Raw genomic sequence first — 23461 nt, 5'->3', positions numbered from 1 at the left:
CATGCAAGAAGAGTCCACTTCGACGCTGCCCGCCGTTCCACCCACGATCATGTGTTCTGGCGTCGTGCACCAGCGTGACCCTTGCTTCTTCAGTGGCACGGCCGATCAAGATGTCGACGACTGGCTGTCATCGTATGAAAGAGTAAGCAGCTACAACAAGCGGAATGACTCATACAAGCTCAGTAACGTCATATTCCATCTGACGGACGTGACGAACCTCTGGTTTCGCAACCATGAGGCTGACCTGTCATCTTGGTCGGAATTTAAAAAGAATTTCGTGGAAGTGTTCGGCCGCCCGGCAGTGCGTAAGCTTCGTGCCGAACAACGTTTACACGATCGTGTTCAGCGCGCTGATGAGACCTTTACCAGCTACATAGAAGACATCGTTGATCTCTGCAAACGAGTCGACCCGGCCATGCCGGAAGCGAACAAAATCAGCTACATCCTCGAGTGCATTACTTAGGACGCCTTCCAGATGCTGGTAGCGAAAGATCCCACCAGCGTTAGTGAAATCGTGAAGCTTTGCAAGAGCTACGACGAGCTCCACAGGCGGCGCGCTTCTAGGCGCCGCTCCAGTGTGTGCGACGAAGGCGTATCCGCATTAGCCCTGGGTGGTTCGCCAACTTCCGAAGGGAGCCCGCTGAATCAACAGATCAAAGATTTTATTCGTGAAGAGGTCGCACGTCAACTCTCACTCCTTCCCCATTTTCAAGACTCGGGCCGCCTCGTTCCTGAGCTGGCTCCATCTTTGGCCCCTACTATAAGCCGTGTCGTGCAAGAACACGTCGCTGATGTCTTGCCGTCCAACCCCGTGCTGCCGCCTGTGACGGCACCTCTCACGTATGCCCAAGTAACGGCTAGGCCGCCACCTTCGCCCACGTCTGGCTCCTATGTGCAGGTCCCTGCCTACCGTTCACCGCCGCATGCTGAGCCTTCGTTCCAAGCCCCACCCTCAAGGTTCCGCCCACATCCTATGAAACCTTGGCGTACTACGGACAACCTTCCGATCTGCTATGCCTGCGGTCGGCCGGGTCATGTTGCACGCCTTTGTCGCCAACGCCTCCAACCTTCACAGCCTGACATTCGACTTTACCCGTACGATACCGACTCACGCTCGCAAATGATTCCGCCCGGTTCTCAATTTGTCTCACAAGATCGCCAAACCTATACCACTCGTCGATCACATTCTCCTCGGCACCGATCGCTTTCTCCAATGCTGCGACGTCCTACCAGCACCGTTGAGGGAAACTAACAGTCGCAGTTCAGGGGGCAAGAACTGCGCTTGTTTCGAATTCCACAAGTCCTCCTTGTCGTCCCGCTAATGTTATCAAAGTTTCTGTAGAAGGCGCCACAGTTCTCGCTCTCGTCGATACCGGTGCAGCCGTCTCCGTCATCAATGAAGCCCTCTGCCGTCGAATTCGCAAAGTGACCACTCCGATTTCCGACTTTTCGCTCCGCACCGCCTCATCACAGCACATTCACCCCTCCGCATCTTGCACAGCCCGTGTGCTCATTCAAGACGTCTTGTACCCCATCGAGTTTATTGTTCTGCCGAACTGCTCGCATGATATCATCCTCGGATACGATTTTCTATCGACTCATCAGGCCGTTATTGACTGTGCTCGTGCGCAAATTGCCTTCGCCCCCCTCTCTGATGCCCCCTTCTGTGATACCCCTCCCCGCACTGCAAAACTTCTCGTCGCCCATGACACCGACATTCCTCCGTTTTCTGCTGCCCTCGTACCACTGTCTTGTGAGTGTGTAACTCCTTTGACTGCGATTTTTACACTTTCCGAAGCCGCCTCCCGTCATCCCTGCCTCCTTTTTCCGTTCGCAGTTCTCGAATTCAAGACGGCAAGAGTGCACTTTACGCCTCGAACCCATTTTCTTGCCCAGCAGTCCTGCTCCGTGGCGAATGCATTGGATGTCTTGAAGAGCTTGATCCCGGTCATATCACCACTCTTGCTGACTCAACCCCCTCCTTCGACGTTAGTCTGTGCTCTTGCGATGTTGCGACCTCTTCGACGCCCTCCGACGTTTTCCAACATGCTATTGATGCTGATCTTCCACTTGCGCAACGTGATCAACTTGTCACCCTCTTGCAGAACTTCGCTTCTTCATTCGAACTTCCTCAAACTGACTTGGGCCGCACGTCTGTCGTAGAGCACAACATCGACACCGGTAAAACCGCACCTTTGCGCCAGCGCCTCTCTCGCGTGTCGGCTTTGGAGCGCCAAGTAATTGCTGATCATGTGGACGACGAGCTAACGTGGTGTCATTCGGCCATCCCACAGTCCCTGGGCATCTCCAGTTGTGTTGGTACCTAAGAAAGATGGCTCCTTCCGGTTTTGTGTCGACTACCGCCGGCTCAACAAGATCACGCGCAAGGACGTCTATCCTCTGCCACGCATCGATGACGCACTGGACTGCTTGCAGGGCGCCGAGTTTTTCTCCTCGTTGGATTTACGATCTGGCTACTGGCAGGTGCCAATGGATGATGCTGACCGCTCTAAAACTGCCTTCATCACACCAGATGGATTATATGAATTCAACGTCATGCCCTTTGGGCTTTGCAACGCCCCGGCCACATTTGAACGCCTCATGGACACTGTGCTTCATGGATTCAAGTGGCGAACCTGTCTTTGCTATCTCGATGATATCGTAGTCTTTTCTACAAGATTTCAATCCCACCTGCTCCGACTGAAAGACGTTCTCACTTGTCTCGCTACCGCCGGCCTCCAACTGAATCTGAAGAAGAGCCGCTTTGCTGCTCGCCGACTAACTATTCTAGGTCATGTCGTTTCTAAGGATGGCATTCTTCCCGATCCCACCAAACTTTGTGCAGTTGCCGAATTCCCACGCCCAAAATCACTGAAGCAGCTAAGAAGTTTCATCGGCCTGTGCTCCTACTTTCGCCGCTTCATCTTAAATTTCGCCTCTATTATTGCTCCTCTCATCCAGCTCCTCTCCGGCAGCTCTGACCTCTCCGCATGGACACCTGCTTGTGATAACGCCTTCAACACTTTACGCCGTCTTTTGGTTTCGCCTCCCATCCTCCGCCACTTCGACCCGAATGCGCCAACTGAGATTCACACTGACGCTAGCGGTATTGGGATAGGCGCCGTTCTCACCCAACGCAAACCCGGTATCCGAGACTATGTGGTGGCGTACGCAAGCCGCACCTTGACCAAGGCAGAGTCAAATTATTCTGTTACGGAAAGAGAATGCTTGGCCATGATTTGGGCCATCGGCAAATTCCGTCCGTATGTCTGTGGCCGACCATTTTATGTGGTCACTGATCATCACGCTCTGTGCTGGTTGGCGTCCCTCAAGGACCCGTCCGGCTGCCTTGCTCGCTGGGCTCTTCGCCTCCATGAGTATGACATTCGTGTCATATATCGCTCAGGCCTCAAGCATACTGACGCGGACGCTCTTTCGCGCTCACCGCTGCCTCCCTCTTCGTTGTCTGATGAGATCTGCGCCTACGATTTGTCTTAGCTTGCAACTATCGACATGGCCACGGAACAGCGGCGCGACCCGTGGATATCTACACTTCTGGACTTTCTTTCAAGTCACTCTCCAGGTCGTTTGTCTAGGGCGCTTGCCCGCCAAGCTCACCCTTTTTCATTTCGTGACGGGCTGCTCTATCGCCGCAATTATCTTCACGACGGAAGGAAGTGGCTTTTAGTCATCCCCCGTCATCTCCGCGCCAAAATTTGTGCTGCTTTCTATACTGATCCCCAGTGCGCCCACGGCAGAGTGTTGAAAACCTACACGTGCTTGCGTCTACGCTTCTTCTGGCGTGGAATGTACCGCTTTGTCCGCCATTTTGTCCGCTCTTGCCAGTCTTGCCAACGCCGAAAAACTCCTCTCAAGTCTCCTGCTTCGTTGCAGCCGTTGCCCTGTCCTGCCCGTCCGTTTGATCGTGTCGGCATAGATCTATACGGTCCCCTTCCTACAACTTCAGCTGGCAACCGCTGGATTATCCCAGCAGTGGATCATCTCACCCGCTACACTGAGACATCTCATTGCCCTCTGCTTCCGCACGCGACGTGGCTGCCTTTATTCTGAAAAACCTGGTTCTTCGCCATGGTGCCCCTCGCGAACTGCTCAGTGACCGCGGACGCGTTTTCTTATCAGACGCTCTTGAGGCTCTCCTGAAAGAATGCCGCATCATACACCGCACCGCTACCTCCAACCACCCTCAGACGAATGGACTGACAGAACGTTTCAACCGCACTCTCGGTGACATGCTGGCTATGTACGTGAACACCGACCATTCCAATTGGGACCAAGTTCTACCGTTTGTTACTTACGCATATAACACCGCGACACAGACCACTACTGGATTCTCTTCATTCTTTCTCCTTTACGGGCGCGAGCCACCCTGTACTATGGACACACTTCTTCCCTACCGCCCTGACGTTTCCGAATCTTCCCCGCTATCCGATGCCGTCACGTACGCAGAATAATGTCGTCAGCTCGCCCGCTCTCTCACAACAGAAAATCAGTGGCAAGAAAAATACCTCCGTGATATCGGCGAAGCTTCGTCATATCTCCCGATCTCTCTGGTGTGGCTCTGGGTGTCCTCCACAACCCCTGGCCTTTCAAAGAAGTTTCTTGCTCGCTACCACGGGCCATATAGGGTCCTCCAGCGAACATCTGCAGTCAACTACGTAGTTGAGCCCGTCAGCCCTCTGCGGACTTGCGTCGTCGTGGTCGTGAAACAGTTGACGTGAACCGATTGAAACCATTCTATGACCCCGCTGTGCTTTCCGCGCCATAAGTCGCCAGGATGGCTCCTTTTTTTTAACCTGGGGGGAAAATGTACTGTGATAGTCAGCACTTCAGCCATCGACATGCACCAGTGCGTTGTGCGACGAAGACAAAGAAGAAGTACGCTGGGCTCGCCGTTACAAGGTCCTCTCCTCACAGCTCTCCATCTGAGCGTCAATAAACGCCCTATTACAATTGGTGGAGGTGCCGGAAACGATCCCATCCAAACTGGAACTGCGAAGCCGTACACTACCCTCTACGACCGCCATGCAAGACGAGTCCACTTCGACTCGTCTGGACAGAGGGACAATTGGACAGTAACAGATGGGCAGCTAAGGTATTTAAATACCTGTACCTAAAAAGCGTTGACTCACAATGGAGGAAAAGAACTAGGAAACTAACTAGTAAGTATGCTAGTAACAAGGACGGAGAAATAAAGAGCATTAAGCAACAGGTGAAAAACACAGAAGGTAAAAATTGGATAAATTCGATGGAAAAGAAACGCAGTGTGGAATTATACCGAAAGTGGAAAATGCAGATCAGGAAGGAAGATTTCTTTGATAACTCAAGAGGCAGTGTCCTACTTTTTGAAGCTAGATCAGGGTGCCTTAGAACACGCAGCTACAAAAAGAAATTTAACAATGGAGATGACGCATGTGCTGTATGTGGAAACTCCAGTGAAACAATTGACCATATTGTACGCAAATGTCCACCCGGAAGTTGATGCAGGAGCAGTCACTGTTCCTGAAGCTCTGGGGTTTAGAGATAACAGTGGCCGGGTGAATAAACAGGCGGTGGAAACTAGCAAAAAACGGCTGGAAGATTGGTGGCTTAAAAGCAGAGAAGTGACATAATGTTAGTAATCTAGGAGCAAAATTTAATAAATAGAATGATGGTTTAGTTAACCATTCTAAATCAATAATTAAGATATATGGAGAAAAATGAGCATGATAGCTACTGCTACCACCTCGTTTCAAAGGGGACGCTCCTATATTCCATCCATCCATATATATATATATATATATATATATATATATATATATATATATATATATATATATATATATATATATATACAGGGTGTTTCATCTAAGATTTTACCTATTTTTTAAAAATAGGAAAGTTAAGTTTTATTGTCGATTCTTCTTTTAGCTGTTGTATTAAGAGTAGAGAAAAACCAGGAGCCTTAAAGTGTACTAATTAGCTTAATAATTAACTAAGATTACCTAATTAACTTTTTATTTATACCAGCTAGGAGCTGCTTTCAAATTGCAACAGTGAGCTACCGGTGTGAGAATGCCAAGTAGTATTTTAAACGACAAGAAACGCGCATTTCTTAAGACTGCAGCGCTGGCAATTCTGGCCGCTTTCGACGCACGAAAACGAAACCTAGCAGTCGAGGCGCGCACTTATGCACGCCCATGAGTGACGCAGCCGTGACGTCACCGAGAGAAACCAGCCGTCTGGATGCGGCTGCTGCCGCCCACGAAATACGCGTCTGGAGGCGTCATGGTCTGGTACTTGAGATATCACCAACGCATTGCGGACGAAGCTTGTCATGGTGCGGGCGTAGCGCTGACGGTATGGGCAAATCAGCCCTCCCTCTCGACTACAAGCTTTGGCTCCCAGAGGGTGAAATAAAAAGAAAAGCAGAGCATGCACAGATATTGCACCACTGCATGTGATAACGCAGCGCCAGACGAGTAGTTCACGAGCGGCAGCAGGCGCCTTCAGACGGCTTGATTCGCCCGGCGACGTCACGACTGCGTCACGCGTGGGCGCGTACAATTCCGCGCTTCGTCTGCTAGGTTTCGTTTTCGTGCGTCGAAAGTGGCCAGAATTGCCAGTGCTGCAGTCCTTAAGAAATGCGCGTTTCTTGTCGTTTAAAATACCATTTGGCATTCTCACACCGGTAGCTCACGGTTGCAATTTGAAAGTAGCTTCTAGCTTGTATAAATAAAAAGTTAATTAGTCAATCTTAGTTAATTATTAAGCTAATTAGTACGCTTTAGTACTCCTCATTTTTCTCTACTCTTAATACAACAGCTAAAAGAAGAATCGACAATAAAACTTAATTTTCCTATTTTTAAAAAATAGGTAAAATCTTAGATGAAACACCCTGTATATATATATATATATATATATATATATATATATATATATATATATAATGTAGCGTCACTGAACACTAAGTAGAACACGAGCTGAAGGAAAGTTACACGGCGGTGGTCTGTACTCTTGCTTCTTAGGGGTGACCAGTGAAAGGTAAAACGTTCATTTGAAACCGGATACCCGTCCTGAACAGCGCCAATGTCGCTGTGTGGTTGGCCTTCAACCATTTGTGCCTGCAATGCCTATTGACGCCGACGGCGCTCCTGAAAACCGACCCTAGTAATTCACGGCAGTATTTCAGGAGCCGCGTGAGACTTGTGGACTCGTTCGTAAAGCTGGTCAACGTTGTTTTCTCCATTCCTGACATGGCCCTAACTTTTCACGTCCACAGCGAGGACAGTTGCACGACATGGGACCGCTTCGCAGACAATACGCATTCGGTGGCTCTGATCGGAATAAACATCGAGCTGAACAAATCCTTTCTCAGAGAGCTCAGCTTCCAGGCGAGATGTGCATAAAATGTATTCAGGAAATCTTAAATCTCGCATGCTCGTCAGTCCTGGCATCAAAAAAGATCACGGAGTTAGACATCTAGTGAAAGTGTCCACCGATGATATTGATAATATCGTAAATGGAAAGACAACCCTCAACCCCATCTCACAAGTTATTCACCCTTGCCATATGTTTTAGACGCTGAAAATGAGTAGCATCCTAAACAACGTTCAGTCATCTGGTTGACATGACTTCGGTGGCCGCTATTGACGTTGTTTGCGCTACTGACGTATCGTGCTTTTCACCTGACTCAGCACCCTACATCTAAAACAGGTCTAAAAATTTTCATTCAGAATTCACTTTCCGACTGCAGCCGATACTGAATCAGTGAACGACTGCGTATAGCCTACCCAAACGCAAATTCCAAAGTCAACATGAATAAACCTATCTCGATATATACAAACTAGCAACTGATAAAGAAGGGAGTTTCATAACGAATTTATACGCTGGTAATCTGCGTCTCTACTATTCCCTCAGCAAATATGTGGAAAATGTTCGTTACTTCACGAACACCGAAAATTACAAAATAGTGAGGGAAACCGGTCGAGAGCTCTATGCCGAGAATATTCTTCCGTTATTATGAAAAAGCCGCACGTATCGCTGATGTGCCAAACCTTGGTTTTATTGCTGTGCAAAAATGAACAAAGTCGACAACTAAGCCCCGCTAAGACCACCTCAACATGAGCGGGAACTCTTACCACATTGCATCCATGGAAGTAACATCCTTTAAAATGCAGAATGGGAAAAGTACACTTACATTAAAATGCTCGGTGAAGGGAAAATAGTAAAATATTTATCGATCACTATATTTTTACATACTAGGAAATATATGCATAAGCATCTTGATTCGGCACACAGGAGCTTTACACCGTTGATCATTTAGTCTTAAAAACTGGGTCACGAACAAAAATTATTTTAAATTTTTACGTGGGTTAAGTTACGCAAACTATTAAAAGCTGGTGCACAGACGTGGCTGCAATCCAGACGTCGAGCATGTCGCGGATGTCAAACCGAAAACGACGCACAATAAAAGTGCAATAATTCTTAAACACTTACTTTTGCTGGCAGTTTCACTCGTTGGGACCGTGGTTGTAGAAATAGTCGTGCTAGCAGTGGTTGTTGGTTCTGTTTCTGCGCCTGTAAGGTTCATGAAATTGTATTACTGTAGCTCCGAGATAATTGAAAGTATTTTAATTCTCGTCTCTTTCTCCTTAGATCAGTTTTTACAACACTGAACTGCAATCCTTGTGTAGTTCACCCACTACCTGGTATTTAATTCAGCTACATTCACATAAATTCAGTTCAGGTGCGCGGCGGCTTGTGTTTTTTCGGTGTAAGATTTCAGGAATACGTCTCATGAATGGAGTTGTATTTTGTGGGATATTCTTATAGAGTTGAATTTCGGTTGCAGTTTAGGAGCGTTTAAGAGCCCAAAACACGAAAGCTCGCACTAGAATCCTCTACATTACCGGCCTCGAACCCACAAACTTAACGGACTAAATACCTTACGTTGATATCCAATTTCGATTATTATCATCATCACTATCTTAGTCGGACTTTCATTGCTATTCTCGCTATCACCATTGCTGCATCTGTCATCCCATACCACTATAACTAATCATGGCACTATTATTTTCTCTAGCACTATCACCTACCACGATCATTAACTATCATACTATAACCATCACTATCCCTATCAGCTACCATTATCATTAACTATCGCTATATCTGTTACCACTTCTCCTACTATTGCCAGTACTCCGTTTTTTTTTACAATTACTATATATATATATATATATATATATATATATATATATATATATATATATATATATAGATATATATATATATATATATATATATATATATATATATATATATATATATATATATATATATATATATATATATATATATATATATATATATATATATATACCATCACTGCTGTGCTAATACCATCTACATCTCTATCACTGTATATCATTATCCACAATGATGATCACCGCTGTCACTATGTTTATATCGCTAAATCTCACTGGCCGTTACCAGCGTCGCTATGCCTATCACCTCGGTCATTCAGCACCAACACTGAATAATATACTTATTTAGCTATCTCCCGATAATTAAAACTTTTTTTATTTAACCTTGCAGTATAACTAGTATTCATTACACATCAACTATTACTCATTAAAATTTTAACGAAATATCTTTAATCATTGTTGTGCATACAACATATTGTCACGTAGCCGTTTAGGCCCGTAACCAGAAGGTTGGTTTTAATAGGGGGGTTGACCTAGAAGGCACAGAAGAGTAGGTCCAGAGAGCACTGAGAGACAGCAGCCGACTTCAGCTTCTTCTCGAACGCCACGAGACCACTTCTTCCAGTCCGCGCACGAGACTCTCGATGAGCTGCCGCCTAGCGGCTGCTGTTGCACACGCTACATTACCCCCCTCTCTAAAAAAAGTAAATGCGAGTTTGATGAATTCAAAAGCAGAAAGAAAAAAAAATAAAGCAAGAAACATGCGGTAGGCGGTGCGCTAATTTTCTCGCGAAAAGTACGGTTTCATGCGCACGACATGAGCAACCTCGGATTTCTGCTGACGACGAGTAGAAGAAAAGCCGTCCGGAAGCACTTCGTAAGTCACGTCGCTCAGCTGACGGAGCACTTTGTATGGGCCAAAGTACTGTTTCAGAAGTTTTTCGGATAGTCCCCGACGTCGAATCGGAGTCCAGAGCCACACCCTGTCGCCCGGTTCGAAAGTCACTACACGGTGGCGGTGATCGTACCGCTGGGCGTCTCGACCTTGCTGGTTCCGGATGCGTGCCCTCGCCAGCTGTCGCGCTTGTTCTGCGCGTTGAGTGAACTCCTCGGCGCCAACTTCGAGGTCACGGCCGTCGTGGGGCAACATGGCTTCGAGCATTGTCGAAACTTCACGGCCATACAATAAGGAGAAAGGCGTCATTTGCGTTGTTTCCTGCTGCGCCGTGTTGTACGCGAACGTGACGTACGGGAAGACGTCATCCCAAGACCGATGTTCAACATCCACGTACATGGACATCATGTCGGCGAGAGTTTTGTTCAGACGTTCCGTCAAGCCATTAGTTTGTGGATGGTAGGCTGTTGACCTGCGATGGGTAGTGCCGCTTAGCTGCATGACAGATTCCAGTAGCTTGGCAGTGAAAGCAGTGCCTCGGTCCGTTATTATAACTCTCGGGGCGCCGTGCCTGAGGACAATGCGTTCGATGAAAAATTTCGCTGCCTCGATTGCCGTACCACGCTGGAGGGCCTTCGTTTCAGCGTAACGCGTAAGGTAATCTGTAGCGACAATTATCCACCTGTTGCCGGAATCAGAAATTGGAAAAGGACCCAACAAATCCATGCCAACTTGTTCGAATGGGTATCTTGGCACTTGAACAGGATGTAGTAAACCGGCCGGTTTCACAGGCGGTGTTTTTCGTCGCTGGCAATCATGGCATGTTCTCACGTAATGGCGTACTGCGGCCGCAAGGTTTGGCCAATAATAACTCTTCTTAATTCGGGCCAGAGTTCGAGCATACCCCAGGTGACCCCCGCGGTGGGCTCGTCATGACATGCCTGTAAGATTTCTTCGCGAAGAGACTCTGCTACGACGAGGAGATAATCTCTTCCCGTCGGAGCGAAGTTGATCTTGTATAAAACATTGTTTCGCATGCAAAACGACGAATGCGTTCTGGCGAAGAGACGGGGAATTTCTGTAGTGCGCTCTTCTAGAAAACCAATAAGTGGTGCGAGAGCCGGATCATTACGTTGCTGCTGCGAAACAGTGAGCGCGTCGACGGCTGCAATAAGGGGAAAGTCTGGTTCTTCGTCTTCCCGCGCAGCCTCGACAGGTGAACGGGACAAGCAGTCAGCGTCGTTGTGCTGACGTCCAGACTTATACACGATGGTCATGTCGAACTCCTGTAGCCGTAAGCTCCATCGTGCAAGGCGTCCGGAGGGGTCTCGCAAGTTTGTTAACCAGCACAGAGAGTGGTGGTCACTCACAACCCGAAAGTGCCGGCCATAAAGATAGGGTCGAAATTTCATCACCGCCCATACAACGGCCAGACATTCTTTTTCGGTGGTTGAATAGTTTGATTCGGCACGGGACAAAGTCCGGCTTGCGTATGCGATAACTCGCTCGGCACCGTCTTGCCACTGGACGAGTACAGCGCCTAGACCCACGTTGCTGGCATCTGTGTGGACCAGAGTCTCGGCATTCGCATCGAAATGGGCAAGTACAGGTGTTGTCTGCAAGCGGTGCCGTAACTCGTCGAATGCCTTTTGCTGTTCGTCCGTCCAGGTGAAGGTGACATCATCCCGGGTGAGACGTGTCAACGGAGCGGCAATGAGTGAAAAGTTTTCAATAAATCTGCGGTAATAGGCGCAGAGGCCCAAGAAACGGCGAACTGTCTTCTTGTTACATGGAGTAGGGAATTTGGTGACGGCAGCTGTTTTAGCGGGATCGGGACGAACTCCTCGATGGCTGACGACGTGGCCCAAGAACATGAGCTCTTCATAGCCAAAGTGACACTTTTGTGGTTTTAACGTGAGGCCGGCAGATCTGATAGCCCGTAGCACAGCGGAGAGACGTTGGAGGTGTTCCTCGAACGTTGGTGAAAACACAACAACGTCGTCCAGGTAGACTAGACACATCTGCCATTTAAGACCAGATAGAACTGCGTCCATCATTCGCTGAAATGTCGCTGGAGCGGAGCACAATCCGAAAGGTAGGACTTTGAATTCATAAAGTCCATCGGGCGTGACAAACGCTGTCTTCTCGCGATCACGTTCATCGACTTCGATCTGCCAGTAACCGCTCTTGAGATCAAGCGATGAAAAGTAGCGCGCATGGCGCAACCGGTCTAGTGAGTCATCAATGCGTGGCAGCGGGTAGACGTCTTTTTTGTGACCTGATTGAGCTTACGGTAGTCCACACAGAACCTTAAACTTCCGTCTTTCTTCTTAACGAGGACAACAGGCGAAGCCCAGGGACTCCTCGATGGCTGGATGACACCGTCATTTAACATCTCGTCGACCTGTTGAGCAATGACTTCGCGTTCCCGCGGTGACACTCGGTAGGGGTTCTGTCTGACTGGTCGGGTGCGGTCGTCGGTTATTATGCGGTGCTTGGTCAAGGGCGTCTGTTTAACCGCGGAGGCGGATGAGAAGCAGTCTTGAAACTGAAAGAGTAGCTCAACGAGTCTGTCCTTCTCTGCCGGTGATAGAGCGGGATTCACATCAGGGTCGAAGTTGGGCGTTTGGCTGGCAGACGTGTTGGTCTCAAGAACAAATCAGCCGTGGGCTGCTTCTGCGACACCTTCAAAGTAAGCTACCGTGGTGCCTTTAGCGATGCGTTGCCGTTCGTTCCCGAAGTTCGTAATCAACACGTGAGCTAGGCCATTAGTCAGATGAACTATACCGCGTGCAACACAGACTCCATGATGTAACAGAAGCTCTATGTTCTGTTCGGCAACACCGGCAGCACAGGACTGATCGTCGCACCTGACTGCGACGAGAGCAGACGAACGCGGCGGCATGAATACATCCGCGTCAACGATGCGTAAAGGTGCGTGGCGTCTTTCTGAGTCAGCGGTCATCGTTTCAAGCGTCGAAAACGTTACAGTACGGCGAGGAACATTAATAATTGCCCCATGCTCACGTAAAAAGTCCATGCCGAGTATGAGATCCTTGCAGCAGTGTGGCAGGATAACAAAAACGGCTACAAAGGCTGAATCGGCGATGGTTACTCGGGCAGTGCATCGTCCGATCGGCGTCATAAGATGACCGCCAGCAGTACGAATTTGCAGCCCCAGCCATTCAGTTTTCACCTTAGAGAGCCGATCTGCGAAATTTTTGCTTATTATTGAGAAGTCTGCTCCAGTGTCTACCAAAGCTGTTACTGGGTGTCCGTCGACGAGAACGGAAAGGTCGGCGCTAACAACTTGATCGGCTTGAGGTTGATTGGGAGTTTCGGATTCATGTGGCGGCGGCGGCATCCTAGTCACAGCATCGGACTGAGTCGTCACGGGGGGTCTTCGGGATATCGGTTCCGTTCGTCAGCAACCTGCCCCCCTGAGGTCGCCGCCTTCAGTTTCCCCGGTGTGGGCTTGGCGACCGGCGCCTCGGCGCATCATTAAAATCACGGCGGCTAGGTGACGAGTAGCGCGCGGGAGAAGACTGTGTACGGTTGCTTGAAGAGGTTGCACGGGTTGCGAAGTATTCCTCGATTTCTGGAGGGCGTTCGCCGACCCGGGGACGCGGGGAATCCCGAGAAAAACCCCGAAGACCGAGCTCACGGTATGGACAACGACGGTACAAGTGGCCGGGTTCCCCACAGTGGCAGCACAGCGGCCGTTGGCGAGGAGTGCGCCAGACGTCTGCCTTCCGAACCGGTGGCTGCATGACGGGGCTCTGCTGGGGCGGTGGCTGGTAGGAAGGCTGGTAGTATAGTGGCTGAGGAGCGGACGGCTGTATGACGAGGCTCTGCTGGTATGGCGGCTGGAAGGACGGTTGGTAGAACGGTGGCTGCAAAGTGGGTGGCGGCTGTGCTTCGAATCGAAGCTGTTGCGCAGGAGGCACTGCAGGCCGACGAAGAGCCGCTACGTAGTTCATAGAACGTGGCTCCGACGGTGACTCAGGCGGGGACAATGTCTGACGTATTTCTTCCCGCACGGCTTCGGTGACAGCCACGGCAGTCGGGTTAGGCGATCCAAGGTTGAACTTGAGGAGCTCCTCGCGAACTACCTCGCGGATCAGCTCACGCAGAGAGTGATCGTCAGTGGATCCGTTCAATGTGGCCACACTGCTGAAGGGCTGACCACAGGCAGACTCCGTGCGCCGGTATCTTTGCTGCAGGGCTCGCTCAATGAGGGTAGCTTCATTGATGAAGTCCGCGACGGTTTGAGGTGGACTTCGAACCAGACCAGCGAAGAGGGGTTCTTTTACGCCCTGCATCAGGTGGCGCAAATTCGCTGATTCCGTCATGTCGGGATCAGCCCGTCGGCAAAGACGCGTCACGTCCTCAGCGAACATGGCCACGCTCTCGTTTGGTAGTTGCACACGAGCTTCTAGGAGGCGGCGTGCGCGATCACGGCGGTCATGGCTGGAAAAAGTGTCCCGCAGCTGCTGGCGAAAGGAATCCCAGCTTTGAATTCTGGCTTCCCTATTCTCATACCATGTTTTTGCGCAGTCCTCAAGGGCGAAATACACATTGTGCAGCTTCTGAGCAGGGCTCCACTGATTGAATTGCGCCACTCGCTCGAACTGGTCGATCCAGTCGTCGACATCTTCCCCAGTAGCGCCATGGAAACTGGGGGGCGTACGAGGCTGCTGAAGCAGCAACTGGTGCTGACTTGCCTGTGCCATTACAGAAGTCTGGAACTGCTGATCAGCTGGCGTCGGTTCAGGTAGAAGAGCGAATTCCGGCGCCAGACCTCGGAGGCGACGGCTGCAGCGATGAACGGGTGTCGACACGAGCGGAAGCCGGGTGGGACTCGATGAGCGGCTGCGAGAGGCCCGAGACATGTAATTCAAGGCCTCACCTCCACCAGTGTCACGTAGCCGTTTAGGCCCGTAACCAGAAGGTTGGTTTTAATAGGGGGGTTGACCTAGAAGGCACAGAAGAGTAGGTCCAGAGAGCACTGAGAGACAGCAGCCGACTTCAGCTTCTTCTCGAACGCCACGAGACCACTTCTTCCAGTCCGCGCACGAGACTCTCGATGAGCTGCCGCCTAGCGGCTGCTGTTGCACACTACAATATCATACACTTCGATGTCACACTTTTTGTGGACACTGTTCCGGCTACTCCACTGACTAGCCAAGAAAGGGTTTCGCCTTAATAAATATTCTCTGTTAGAAATAGCTCACTCAAGAAAATGGAAATTATCTACAATATCCTCGACACTGTGCTTGCGCAACTGAAAAAGTATGTTATACATTTTGTTCACAAAATATAAGCCAACTGAAAAAAAAAAAGACCTGAATTGGCTCACATAAAAAAAATTTGCTTAATTAAAAATTACAAGGCAAGTAGCTGTTTGCACATTTAGCCTTATAAGGCATCTTAGGAATTACTATTTAAGCAATACTTTATCTATGCATTGGAGATGTGACTAGAAGCAAACGTAGTCCACATCGTGTTACCATCGCAGGTCTAACCATTTATGCAGCTTTTTCTTAGATTTTCAGGGCGTACGTTGCAATAATAAGAGCCGCTTAGTTTGGTTCTGTTTTGCGCGTTATGCAGTGTGCGTTATTTAGCCCAAATTATATATCTGCGTTTCTACAGTGGTCTATTTTTCATCGCGCTCTATGCAAGCATAGTTGTCAGTCTACATCGTGCAAAAGTCTTGCATACAAGAAATTGCAGCAGGTACAAAAATCTCATTCTACTAAACCAAAGATGGAAGCGAAATGGTAGGATCGTGAATCGGATTAGGCAGAACGAAATTTGGATACTGGCTTTGAAGACGATTTATCATCATTGAGTTCACCGGTACCGCATGGTATGCTAAGCAATCTCAAATGTAACTTCCATGGGGTACTTCGAGCTTCTTTTTCCGTCCATTCGGAACATTGAAGCAAAAGACAAAGCAACGTTCGACCTCTAAACACGGCAAAACAATTTTTATGGGTATGTCCCATTAGGATTTGTAGGCACATCGGTTATTTTCATTATGGTTATGTCCAGTTATATTTCGACGTCGGACAGGGAACATGCCTCGGGCTAGTCAGCGAACTTGACTAATGCAAATTGGTTACTAGTAGCTAGGCACTATTGTGTACAGACAAAGAGTGCCGGCAGCGTCAAATATTTTCCGCAGATGTAGGGTTGTTAGCCCAAAAACATGCACTTCGGTCGCCACAATCTCTCTTCACAAACGATTAACTTCATTCGCCTGTAAATATGGTTGCAAAAAAATACCTAAATCTTTTTTTCACATTGTTAATGAGTGTAATTTCTATCGCACCAATATCTAATGCAATTTCATTACAATAGTTCTTGTGCCTTAAGTATACTTACTTACACTAGCGCTACTTGCAAGAAAACTGAGCTCATGCACCGAAATAAATTTGATATTTATTTTACGTGAGGCCACTTCTGTTGAGCTTATATAACTGCAATGCTTGCCTACACTGCGAACACTTTCTAGCCATTTCGTAGAAGGATCGGAGGTGATTCTAACAAAAACTCACTATTCGTCATGATTTCTTGTATATCAGGAACGTTCTTTGTGGTCGTTGTCACATTTACAGTATCTGCCGTAGCTTGGGCATGTCTGCGCGATTTGTGAAATTTTTAATATGAAATGTATTGCCACATTCATTTAATAGTCAGGAAGGGGCGAGTGGGCAGTGGCATTATTCGAAATATTAGATGTAGCCACTGCCTACTTTGCATGACTGAGGCAAGTACTAAATTGAAACCTACGGTGCTTCGGAAACATAACCGTTATATAATCACGGGGTAGTTTCGCGCAAAACACAAAATCGTAAAAGAGCTAACCCAATAATAAAAGGGACTCCTCACATGCATTCACAAAAATGTACAAAGTGCTTGCCGTCAGAAAAGCGAAAAGCGCGATACCCTTGCGACGTTCCTAAGACGAGCGTGAGAGACATTCCGAGTGGCTAGCCAAATTACAGGGTGAAACTCCAGCTTGAAAATATACCAGGGGTAAAGCTATGCCACATGCTTTGCGAGTTCTGGACTTAGTTTTCTTAAGAGCTTGGTCTGCATTTCATCCGTTGTTTTTCTGACGTGTACATGTTGATTTTTGCTTTACTAAATTTATTCTGTTGAATCTATTTCTCTTCTTTTTATTTCCCTGTTCTTTTTAATTTTATTTTTGTTGTTGCGTCAAGTATTATTGCTTGCAGTTTTCAATTTTTACTACGCACTTATTGTATCAGTGGTCAGAAATGTAATTTTTTCTTATTCCTAGTGCCCCCCCCCCCCCCTCCTTTGCATCCTTAAGTTAGCAGGTTTACGGAGACGTTCGTGTATCTAATGTAATGTTTTTACATCCAGCGTTTTCAAACAAAATTTGGAACGTTTATTTCATGTTAATTTCTTCCGTCGATCCTGTTAGTGCAGAGCACTTGGGTATAGTTCACTTGTTTGTGAGGCAGTTATTTTTCCGCTTTTTCTTCTGCCGTGACTATTTGCATCCCACTCACGCAGTTCTCATCTAAGTTAAGCTAATGACTCCGCTTCCCTAGCTCAATCTGCAAAACACTTATATGCATTACCGCTGTTTGTCGTCGTACAAGAAACTGAAGCAGCCAACTAAAAAAGGCAGTAAACGCCGGTATAAGAATCAGAAGTTTTTTTGTAAGGTCTACTGAAAGGCACTCTCACTTTTCTTAGAAAAAAAACATCTGGGCGGTGTCTAGATATGCCGCTAGATAAACGCTTAAGCTCCCACTCGAGTTTTTAAGGAGAACTTTCCAGCGTGGCTGACCCCCACTCATCACATGAAGCAGATGTCTAAAGTAACCTTGCAACTCGTTTATATGCGCAAAGCTATGGATAGAAATCATACTTCAGTTGAAAGGCAACATTTGTGTTATACAATTTTACACTGACAGCGTCAGAAACAAATTGAACCATGAATATAGCTACGCACCTAATCAAATTCTAATAGGCAACTTATAAGGTTTCCAATAAATATATGATTTCAAATAGATTTTTTATCCAAACCTTGCTGAGAGAATCGTTTTTGAGAAATCTGAAAACGCCATTGTACAGTCATTATGGCCGACCAAAATAGTCAATTTAGACCGTATAACAGATCGCTGGCATGCGGTGTGCACACAGCTACATCTTTTTTCCGGTGGCGACATGTTATGCAAATCTCATGCGAATTTATCTCTCTCACCTCACCGGTGATACCTGGCGCTGCTTCTTCCCAATGTGAAACAGGCGCGGAAAATTGAATCATGGCACTTGTGCACGGAGGCCATGAAGAAAACAGTACGACATAAGAGAGAGTCCTTGAAAGCCGATTATGATAGTTGTCTAGTCAAAAAGCACACGATACATACCTTCAGTGCCATTCACTTCTTTATCGAAGCCTGAAAGCAAAACAAATTAGAGTAAGTTTGACCAGGGGAAGCCCCGAGTGCAAAATTTATTTAGCTTCATTTCTAAAAAATAAACTTTGGAAGCTTACCGTCGGTTGCTGTGGCTGGAGTCTCGGTTCCTAAATAAAAACGTAAATAATATAAATTAGCATCACGCTCAGATACAGTTAGGGCTGAACAGTAGGCACGAGCGAACGTAAACTTTGCCTATTCCAAATAGAAGCAAAATAGAGTAATATTCTGGTTGAGACAGAACATGCTTAGTAACAATAGTCGTGTATGTTAAGGGAAGTCTTAGATTTCCAAAGAGCCTTAAAATGACTTACTGTGTCTAACGTTTTAGTAATTGAGGATTCAAATCATAAAAAGCTGCTGACGTTTGTTTAGACAAAGAGTATCGGGGATCGAAAAAGCACTGAGAAGCATATTGACCTGAAATAGGCTTCTTATCGGAAGACAAACTATGGCGGTGGTAAATGGTCCGTAGAAACTTTGAGGTTCAACTGTTCATTCATACGGTGTTCATTTACCAAAACCAAAACAGTTTCTTGCCAACGACTGGTGAGTCATGTTTTTAAACAAATATTTCAATAGAATTAGGTACGATTTATTCCATAGTGAAAAGAAAACACACAAATGCTGACCGGTTCTGGGATGCTCAGTAGTGATATCTTGTAAATCAGCACTAATGGCCCTCGTTATATTGGGGAAAACACCATGGTGCAGAGAAGCGTAGTTCAAATTTACTGAAATGCTTTAGCACCACTATTAGATTGAAGGGAGAGAAAAAGAAGATACTTCGGAAATGCCGAAAGGGAATGTTAAAAACTTTGCCGGTGTACTTGAGCCTCTGAGATGTAAAACCCAGACATCGCTGCTATGTTCAGTGCACCAGGGGGCAGAAAATACAGTTGTTGTTTAACTGTGGTTAAACTGAGTTGAATTGCGATAGCAACGGCGGAAACTTATTTTTTCTGCTACATTATTCCGCTATTCATTTATTTTTTTTTTTCATTGCATACTACCAGCCTGAATGTCAGGCTATAGGCAGGAGGGGGGGGGGGGCGATACAGAAGAATACAATTCACGAGAATAAATGTACCTTCAGTCTTTTGAAGGACGACAACTCACACTATCAGTGTAATGTGCTACATTATTGGGTACACTTAAGCTTATCCTTTAAGTGTAAAACGCGAGAGCGTAAGCTACCAGGCACAAATATAAATAAGAAGGGTTCAATGCACCTGAACCCAATGTGGAGCGAAAGTATTAGCCGCCGGTGAGCGAGCGTTCTTTTTCTTCTTCGCGGCTGCTTAAGGTCGAACGTGGCCCTTCCCGGGACGACGCGACGGGGGCCCAAACCTGGCGCAGTATTTCTATCCCAATAAAAATTGACAACGAGGCAAGGGAGAGTCGACGCTCTCGACAATTTCATTCAACTGCTACGGATAGTGGCCTGTTACGTCGCGCTCCTACAGGAATTACTTGTTGCGGAGGAACCGTAGAAGCCTCAGACATGTTTTTGAAGAGAGTGGAAGATGCATGTAAGCGCGGATACACGACAGCCTCCTTTCGGGAGAGTGCGCGGTGAAGCAGGGGATATGCGACGACCCTTGCGTGCCCGCTTTCAGGCTCTTCATAGAAAGTTCCTTCCTTAAAGCGAGCCCTTAGACCTGGGCTGAGCCCTGACCCTCTCGAAGACAACTTGGCAGTTTGTTTCCAAGTAAGCGCGTGAGCGCGCTCATTCTTAAGGGTAGCCGACTGCCCTGTCTCCAGGACGACGCGGTAGCTTCAAGAGCAAGTGGTATGCTCACAATGTTTGACCACTGTTATGATTGAGGGGCGTCTAGCTAGTTCATAGCGTCTACACACTCCCTGTGATTCTTTGAGGCCTAGCGCCGTGCAAGTCTCATTATTTTTTCAATAAATAAATATTTTCATTATTTTTTCACAAATATTGCTGCCGATGCATCGAAAACACTCAGCTTTATAAGACGTCACCTAAGTTTTTTCCCCTTCTTTCATTCGCAGCCTCGCCTACAAAACTTTCGTCCGTAGCAAACTAAAATCTGCATCCCCAATTTAGAACCCACATTAAGCTTACTTAATTAGTAGCCTAGAAGCCGTCCAAAACCGCGCTACCGGCTTTATTTCCTCCATGACACCCGGTATATCATGACCAATAAAATATTACCTGTCGAAATTGAGCTTCTCGCCCAAAAGCGTAAAATTGCTTGTTTAATCATTGTTCCATAAACTGTACTATTGTTTTTCCTCACTTCGAGACTCCCTTTTGCTTCCTCCACTCCAAACATAGCGCCGTCTTTTCAACTCTGATAATTTAAGACTCCATGGCTCCTCAATTGCATTTAACAAGTCAATCCTTCCTCTTGTCATTCAATAATGGAATTCAATACTGGAATGTATCGTAATTAGATGAGATGCTTCAAAATTCCTGCAAATGCTGTCTTTACACGTGCAATTCTGATGTAGTAACAGTTGGGTTTGCGTTTTATTTTAGTTGGTTTGGTTTGTGGGGTTTAACGTCTCAAAGTGACTCAGGCTATGACAGGCGCCGTAGTTGAGGCCTCCGGAAAGTTCGACCACCTGGGGTTCTTTAACGTGCACTGACATCGCACAGCACACGGACGCCTTGCTTTTCGCTTCCATCAAAACGCAGCCGCCGAGGCCGGGATTCGGTCCCGCTTCCTTGGGCACAGTAGTCGAGCGCCATAACCACTGCACCACCCCGGCGGGGCCGTTTTATTATTATGTTGTCATCGTATGATTTACTGCACCTGTGCTTCATTTATGTAATACCCCTCGTAGGGGTCTTTAAAGGTCAATAAATGATGATGATGATGAACTTGGCTGCTTGAAGTCACAATGAGTCTTGGAAAAGTCCTGTCTATTTGCAAGCTTTCAGATTTCTGGGCTGTGGCTATCGGAGGTTGAGTAGCGGCAAATATGCGACAAACGCAGCCGGTCATCAGGTGACCGCGAAAACAAAGCCGTTCTCTTTAAGAGCTTCTGGCCTGGAGATGCCTGGGTGTCGGCTGCTGTAGTTGTTCCCGGCCTGTACAGAGGTTCATGTATGCGACTACCGCCACTGGGCCCGTCTTGTCGAAGATAGCGTTATTCAATTTGATATTTTTATGGGAAATCACCACATTGTATGGGGATATGCGGATGGGGCGTTCGTCTTAATGAGGCGGTTGCTATATCATAAAAGAAAGGCTCGGTCACCGCGTAGTAGAGGTTCTACGGAATTTTGAAATTCTACGTAATTTCACCAACAGCGCTGTTTTTTCTTCCCTGTGCATATCATTCTTGGAGCTCGTTGTGCATGCAAATGTTAAGAAGTTCATTCGTGTGTGCGAGTATTGGTTGCCCTTTATTCGTTGACTTGCATTGTGTATAGCGGCCGTCAGCTTCTGCCCTATTTTTTATTTTTTATTTTTTGATCGTCATGTGCCACGGGATGTGGTAGGCGAGGCGCGTATCAACTAAGGCTTAACTAAGAGCACGAGACTTCTCTCTCTCGGTCCGTGTCCTGGGGGAGTTCGTTTTACGTGGAAGGCGTGAACACGAAAAAAAGCAAAAATGAAAAATCCAGTATGTAAACAAGATGAAGCGGGCGTAACAAAATTTAAAAACAAAATCTTATCAATGATTCAAGTCTCTCTTTTGTCCGTATTTAAGAAGATGAAAAACGGAGAAAGCAGATCCACTATACTATACCTCGCTGACAAGCCGACATAACAGTGTGCATATTCGTGCTATCACTATCCGCTAACGATGAATTTGCGTTGCGTTCGCAATTTCGGTAATATATTATAATGAAAACCGTTACCTAGTTTTAAGCCCACACGTGACCGCAAAACAATCATTTATGGCTCGAAAAATTTATAAGATGCACTGACTTCTTTCATATGGAAGGATGAAACAAATGTATGAAGAAAATATTTACATTGTGTGCTTGTGTAGTTGCGTATTTATGCGATTATCATTGAAGGCAAGATCAGCAGGGACGGATTTATTCAGGCTCTAAGGTATATTAGCGATCCCTCTTGCGGCTATGTCACCTTTCTGTTGCTTGTTAAGATAAACACGCGGTGAATGTAAAGGAACAATGCCGATGGACCTGGACTGGAAAGGCAGATATGGTAAAGGATATTCCCTTTATGTTTATGTTTATGTTAATGTTTATAAATTATGTTTATACCTAAGTTTTGCTTTGTTGCTTGCAGTTTCAGAGACCTGAAGCCCAAGGAGATTCAAATTAGGGTGACAGATGCATCAAACAAGAAAATTTATAGTTAGCAGCATCAGCAACCATAATGTATAGTTCAGAGACTCTAGAATATCTGTACAGCTGAATACATGCTCGGATAACCTTATCTAAATTACAAACGTCAATTTCGGCGAAACATATTGGAGAGATTTCCAGCTAACAGTAATTTTCGCTTTTTGCATCTTCTTGTGTTTCGGACAAACATTGTTTCTTATGGCAGAGGACGCGCTTCGTGTATTCTAAATTTATAAGATTTGAGATTGTGGGGGTAAAAATTGGGCTTGAAGCAGTGAGTAGATTGCAACGTTGTGGCTGATGCGAAAAAGCGTTCTTTCTTTTCCCTACAATCCTTAGAAGACAACCAAGTGCATTTGTACTGTATTAAGAGTGTACGTTTGTGTGTATTCGGGGTTTTGGTGCCTGTTTATTCCGTTCAAAGTGCGCTAGTCCAAAAACGGAAAAAATCTAGGACAGAGGCAAAGAAAATGAGCGGCGGAGCGAGCGCGTGAGCGATGCCTTTAATTAAACGCTATAAAAGTAAACCTTGAACTTACCTTCAGGACTGAAGGTTTCATTTCTACAACCTTAAACAAATGAAAATAGTGAAGCGAATCGA

At 46.7% G+C, this 23461-nt stretch overlaps 1 protein-coding gene across 5 annotated transcripts in view; it reads right to left on the bottom strand.

The window, feature by feature from the left end:
- Positions 1-23461, bottom strand: part of LOC146189022 (uncharacterized) — a 63848-nt gene that overhangs the window by 15312 nt on the left and 25075 nt on the right. For 3 of the 5 annotated variants that reach the window (XM_084603942.1, XM_084603944.1, XM_084603945.1), the window contains 4 exons: positions 23400-23429; positions 18641-18670; positions 18513-18542; positions 8497-8577 (listed from right to left, as the gene is read on the bottom strand). In XM_084603942.1, the coding sequence (XP_084460068.1) occupies positions 8497-8577; positions 18513-18542; positions 18641-18670; positions 23400-23429 (171 nt within the window). The remainder of the gene's footprint in view (positions 1-8496; positions 8578-18512; positions 18543-18640; positions 18671-23399; positions 23430-23461) is intronic. The other 2 variants (XM_084603946.1, XM_084603943.1) reach the window with 2 other exon arrangements.

Source organism: Amblyomma maculatum, chromosome 5 (assembly GCF_055883805.1).
Source record: "Amblyomma maculatum isolate TAMU_Amacu chromosome 5, ASM5588380v1, whole genome shotgun sequence".
NCBI lineage: Eukaryota > Metazoa > Arthropoda > Arachnida > Ixodida > Ixodidae > Amblyomma > Amblyomma maculatum.
The sequence above is the reverse complement of the archived record's forward strand: the minus strand, read 5'-3'. Positions and strand labels throughout refer to the sequence as shown.